Below are 6050 nucleotides of genomic sequence, written 5' to 3' on the forward strand. Positions count from 1 at the left end.
GTAATTCGTTACTTTTTCAAGTAATTTTGTAATTCCCAAGTTACTTTTCTGAGGCATTAATTTGTAATCTAACCTCGTTACAAGTAATTGTAACGAATTGCTTTTATTACTCGTTACTTAAAAAAATATATGAACATAATAAAGAAACTGTAGCAATATGAGTGGGCAAATCAGAAGCCTGAAGATAGGAAGTTCAACAAAATAGAACAGATCGTGAAGAGAATAATAACCGAAAGGAAAACACGATTTTTTGACTGACCGTTCACTAGACCTACTAGACAAACGTGTGAGGCGTATACAAATATGAGATATACAAAGATCAAGAACACAACGCCCACTCGGCGTTGTCTTCTTGGCCTGCTAGCGGAAGTAGACGCTGCTACTGAGCATGCGCACCGGTATCTCCGTCTTTAGAATACCAGGGTTCATTGGCGGGTGTGGTTGCAGCTTTCGCTACCTTGTCAGCTTACAGGTGAACTCTTTCTCTTAAAAATATTTCTTTTTTTCTACAAAGATTACCATAATGCGGGCGTATGAGAAATGGAGAGTAGTGTTGGAGAACATTCTTGAAATCATCACGATTGCTTCTAATGCTCCCTGGACAAGTGTACGGGAAAAGTAACGTGAAGGTAATTTTTAAAGTACCGAGTAAAGTAATCCGTTACTTTTCAGCAAAAGTAATGTGTAATGGTGACCCATTGCATTTGAGGCTCGTTAATTTGTAATTGTAATCCATAACATTTTTTCGGTAACGGGCACAAGTCTGCTAAAAACTGTCCTAGACCTGTATGAGTATACTCTACTGACACGATACAGATCTGCCCATCGTTCTGACGAGCCTTTCCTTGGACATATTTCAAACCTAACACCAAATATCAGGGTATACGACGTTCGTGAGGGGGAGCATTGGAAAATACCCATAAATCGTACAAGTTACAGGCTCCACATGCTAAGGTACAATCTTCCACTTGTCCTAAATAAACGTCATAAGCATAATTTGACAAATATCGAAAGACTGGATCTCAGCACAATTATAATTTTTTTCTGCGTTACAAGTTCGCTTGCATTGTGAGTGAGGTCGTGCGTTCTGTATATTTCTGTTATCCTTGAGGTAACGCGATTATCTTTACAGCCCTTTCAAGTACCTATATATGTCCTATATATGTCGTCATGTGCCTAATATATATTATTTATTTGCTATCTTCGATAGTGTGGTTAATTGATGCTGTTCTTTTACAGCGAAGCTGTATACCTCTACCAGCCAAGGAAATTTTCGTGTCGTCGTTGTAAGCAAAAAAAAAAAAAAAACTCCCGGCGAACAATTGAAGGCAAAACAGCATATCTCCTTTGAAATCAGGCATACAGCATACAGCTCGGTACTCGTTTCAATAAAGAAAACCACAAAACCAGCATCAAAACCACATGATGGATGATAAGGCGCGTGTGGCCAAGAGGAACACCCTCCCACGCGTTCCGGTGAAGATTAGGTTTGCAGCTGCTACAAAAGGGGTTGACGTCATTCGAAGCCCTCGTGTGAAGTGCGAACCGCATAATGGTGATAACGGCGCCTGCTGCCCGGCGACGGCAGCTTGCGACGTGGGGAGTGACGTCAGTAGCCTTTCATTGACGTCATTCGAAGCCCTCGTGTGAAGTGCGAACCGGATAATGGTGATAACGGCGCCTGCTGACGTCACTAGCCTTTCATATATAAAAGAAGGACCCGCCTATACCATGTTTCACCTTACGTCCGGACGTAGCGGATGCTACGAGCTATCTTAGCCAATCCCGTTCTGTGGACGTGGCCTGTGATGCGCTTTCCGCGCGTCGCTGTGGCCCCTCTCTAAGGTCACGTGTCATTCACACGGCTTCCGATTGGCTCCGATGGCTCGTAGCATCCACTGCGCTTAAACATAATAACGTGAAACGGAGTACAGCAACTGATTTGCTATACGCTCCTGTCGTTTTGGTTCTCTATTGGTTCAGACGAATGGCGTCCTCAACAATAAAAAATGTACTCAAAATTCTGCAATTATTGAACCTATCATGTTCAAAATAATCCGATTTTTTTCTTTATTTCATTTTTAATGTGTTCCTAGAGTCCCACACACTAAATCGAGCAAACGCGATGCGAATCAAAAAGAAATGGCCAGGAACGCTTTTCAGGGACCCTTTAAGCTGAGACTTCAGCCAATGCGATAAGCACGAGAGCTCGAGGTCGCTGCTTTGAAGCGCTCTTCCGCAGAACGAGTGCTCGCGCTAGAAATGCACGTCTCAAAGCCAGGAGACCGGCTAGCACGCGTTTGTAGCTTTGGCTGCAGTCTCAACTTAAGGGTGAACTGAGTGTAAGGGGTATTCACTGGACGCCATATTTGAGGGAGATGTTTAGAGCGCATGCCGAGAACAAGCTCACATTAGTCTGCTAAGACCGGCAACCTTTATGGTGCGCAATGCTCCTTGCAAAGGAACTGCGGAAGCTCGCCGTCAACCCGCGCTCAGCAGCCGCGTACACAGCTTAGCCGCCTGTGAACGCTCGCTTAAGCTAAGACAAGAAGCTCCGCCTTCAGTGCGAGCTCGTTGGCTTCCCTAGTGCTTCGGTTGCGCGTTCACACTTATGTTCGCAAGGAAGTAAGACTAAATCCAGGGTCACAGTGCTCATATTTCATACAAAAGGAAGTCTGCATACACGAGTCATCGAAATATCCGTTGTTCGAATGCCGCGTGCAAAGTTTCTCTTCGAAATCATTGCCATGCCGCATTTGAAGCACGATTTTCGTGGTGACGTGCGTTCGAATCTGTATGCAGACTGTCTTTTGTGTGATGCATAAGCAGTGTGACTTCTGCCTAAAGGTTCACACTTAGCCCGCAAAAAAATTGTATCTACGTGAACGTTTAACCTAAAGGGCACAGTACGAGACCTAGAATGCTTATATAGTATCCTTAAACATTAATTCCTATCACGCCATTTGTCTCAACAAACGCGAGACCTAACACGCATGGATGTCACTCTGATCGACAGATAAAAATAGCACCCTTAAGAACAACATTGCCACTAATATTGTGGCTCTATTCTACCAGTCACAGCTCACGAAAATTGAACATCTACAAGGGCATAGGAGCCGACTGGCTATTTGAACATACCTCGCCTCGTCGCTCAGCCACTGTCCGGAAATATTTTTAGAGTTGGCTACGTATAGCAGCATGTAAAAAATGCAGCGACCAATCCATATCCCGGCTTGAGCAATCTGAGAAGTGTCGCTGCCTCTGAGGGACACGCTAAAGATGAGCATCGGAACGTAGATGGTTCTGGAGCCGCTCTCGTACCAGCAGTCGGTGCTGAATGCCGACAGAGGCCATCTATTTGAAGACCCACGGGCAATTTTTGTCATGAAGGCCATTTCTTGAACACTGACGTAAGAGTGAAGGGCGCTGTTTATCTTATACAATGCAGGATCATCAATCTGCATATCAAGATTCTTGTTATATATCCAGGAGGCCCCCATAATTTTGAACGTCGTGGTGGAGATCAGGACTTGAATGACGGTCTTTGAAGCATTGTTGAGGTGAGTCGTGCTATGTATGTTGCTCAGAAACTCTCGTTTGATAGCGGTGACAAGCTTCGTAGACATAGCTATCAGTCTGCGGTTGCCGATGGCGAGCAGCGAAAACTGTAGGAACAGAGAAGGCAAGGCCTGTTCCACGGCGCGGAGGCAAAACCTCCACCGTTCAACTCCGAACCGAGACTTCTGATAAACGAGGCTGCTGAAGACATCGTGCAGATCAGGCCATGGCAAAAACGGTGCTATATGAATTAGCAGTCTCACGCCAAGAAAGTTCATGACGATGTGAGGTTCGGTGCTGTCTACTAACCGCTGCAACTCGGAGCAAAACTCGGGAGCGTTGATGATCACTTCAGAGTTCCCTCCGGAAGCGTAGACAATGCCTGGTACATTCGCAAACACTTCAGACAGGAAGTAGTGAAGAGGAGACTCGGGGTCAAACTTCTTTAGCTGGGAAGTGCGGTTAATGCTGTGGTTCTGGTAAAGCTTCTCTAATTCACTCGCGAATCTGACGACATTAAGCATGTGGACGGATGGAACCTGTTTTTCAGCGAGCACGCTGACGGCGTAGAAGACTGATTTTGTGTAGATTCGGATAATTTCGCTCATTTCCACACCGGAAATCATGGATAGAGCTTCGGGCAGGTCTAGAGAAGCGATGTCTTTTCTGGTCGATGGATGGGAAGTGACGCTGACGCTCAAAAACGCTGCCGTTCCAGTCTTTCGAAGTAGTTTCGCCGCCACTTTCCAGACTGACACGTCTTCGATGGGTGACGTGAGTGGGAACCCCTGAAGCGATACTCGGGACATGAGCTCAAGCACCGGTTTCCAGCCGTCCTCGACTACTTTTTTCTCATTGCTGCATTGGTTAAAGAGACTACGTAGCACTGGAGCAACATCGGTTTGATTCCCGCTCGTGAGCAGAGGGTACATCATTGCTTCGAGTTTCCCGACGTAACGATCGGTAGGCCCCTCATGAACATCTCTTAAGATCGAATATTCCCTCGTCGAACGGTCACAGACGAACCTGTAAAAGTTGTCGCAAGGATCCAGAGCTAAGGAAAGCAGTTTACTCAAGTAGTTCGCCTCCTGAACACAGTTTATGGCCCTGCACATCTCGGGTAGCATCGTCCTCTCTAGTTTGAAACCATCCCCGAGGTAGAACCTCTTCAGAAGTAAGACGAAGAACGCCGTTGTGAATAGAACAATAAATACAGCCAGCGGGTAAAGGCACAGCTCTTTTTTAATAGCAGGTGTCCCCCTGTGTGCCTGAAGGACGCGTGTACCCGTTGCCGCGAACTGCAGACCTTGGACTTTCTGACCTTCTGGTTCGATCATGTTGAGGGAAACTGGAGTGACTCCGTCGGAAGCTTTGCAGGTAGTCCCCAACCGGTGCTCCGTAGATCTGATGACGGCGTCGCCTATGCCAGTGTCTTCCGCAGGTAGATCTGTGGGTGCGATGTCCAACACCGGTATCCAGCCCTTTTGTTGACGCGACGTATGCTCGGATAGTGTGAGCGACAAAAGCTTTGATACAATTGCGCGTTTGGCGTCGGAACGTTCTTCAAGGTTTCTATTTATGTCTTCTGTAGGACGAATAGTGTGATTGTTGAAGGTGCGTTTTCGTTCCGTCGACAAAGACCCGTCGTATGTTCCTGCCATAGGATTTGGAGCTCCAGATCCGAGTGTGTACATCATTGGCCTCGCATATCCGCAATGTTCCCTGCTGGTAGCACTTGACATCCTGACCTCACTCCAGCGCACATGTGCCAGTGGTTGTGAACATAATGGAGAGAGTGGCAATGGTATTTTAGAAGCCAGGTATGGCGATGCACTCTCTAAATCTTCCCCAAGGGTGTTCTTTATGGCTTCGTCCAACGCGTGGTTTAGATCGGCCTTACCTACGGAGCAGCGAGGCCTCCCTGAACTCTGCTGGAATGCTCTCACTGCGGAATTGAGTGCGAGACTTTTTGCCTTCTCCTCGGCAGCCGTAGTAGCCTTTTCGATTGCTTTATTTGTCAGCTTTCTTGCGAACTCTTTTTCACCATTCTTAAATGTCGCGTTTGCGGTGTTGCCTTTGGTAACCCTTGTAAGAGTACCGAAAGCTTGCTTTTGAATACATTGTGATATCTTCTCTAATATACTCGGTGAGGCGAGAATTATAGAACTGTTTAAGCTGCTCCCTGGGATGCTGTGCAATACCTGCTCCTTAGTCCCGTTCCAGAAATCGTGTGCAGTCCTCTGGGGTGCCTTTTCCGTGTTGTCCACCTTGTCGGTAGACATCGTGTACATCTTTCCTGCTCGTTTTTCGGGTGAATTCCCCAAACTCGCGTCTGAAGATACCTTTAAGATGCAGTCACTTGCGTTGTGCAATCCATTGGAAGCTGCAGAGTGCTGAATGGAAACTTGCGCCAGTGTGGACGTTTTTCTCGCGGAGTGTGCCGAGAACAGGCCGACTGACCCCGACGGTACAGCGCATGGGCGACTAGAAGC

The 6050-nt window shown here is 46.8% G+C and overlaps 1 protein-coding gene across 1 annotated transcript; it reads right to left on the bottom strand.

The window, feature by feature from the left end:
* Positions 1-2937: 2937 nt before the first annotated feature.
* Positions 2938-5035, bottom strand: LOC120850429 (neprilysin-21-like). Its single transcript, XM_040222907.3, has one exon. It carries the CDS (start codon positions 4893-4895, stop codon positions 3069-3071), a length of 1827 nt encoding a protein of 608 aa, XP_040078841.3. The 5' UTR covers positions 4896-5035; the 3' UTR covers positions 2938-3068.
* Between the last annotated feature and the right edge of the window lie 1015 nt (positions 5036-6050).

The sequence above is a fragment of the Ixodes scapularis genome, unplaced genomic scaffold, assembly GCF_016920785.2.
Source record: "Ixodes scapularis isolate PalLabHiFi unplaced genomic scaffold, ASM1692078v2 PGA_scaffold5__190_contigs__length_132052651, whole genome shotgun sequence".
NCBI lineage: Eukaryota > Metazoa > Arthropoda > Arachnida > Ixodida > Ixodidae > Ixodes > Ixodes scapularis.

Coding starts and splice junctions, on each gene's coding strand:
- LOC120850429 (XM_040222907.3), bottom strand. CDS start 4,895: ATGATCGAACCAGAAGGTCAGAAAGTCCAAGGTCTGCAGTTCGCGGCA.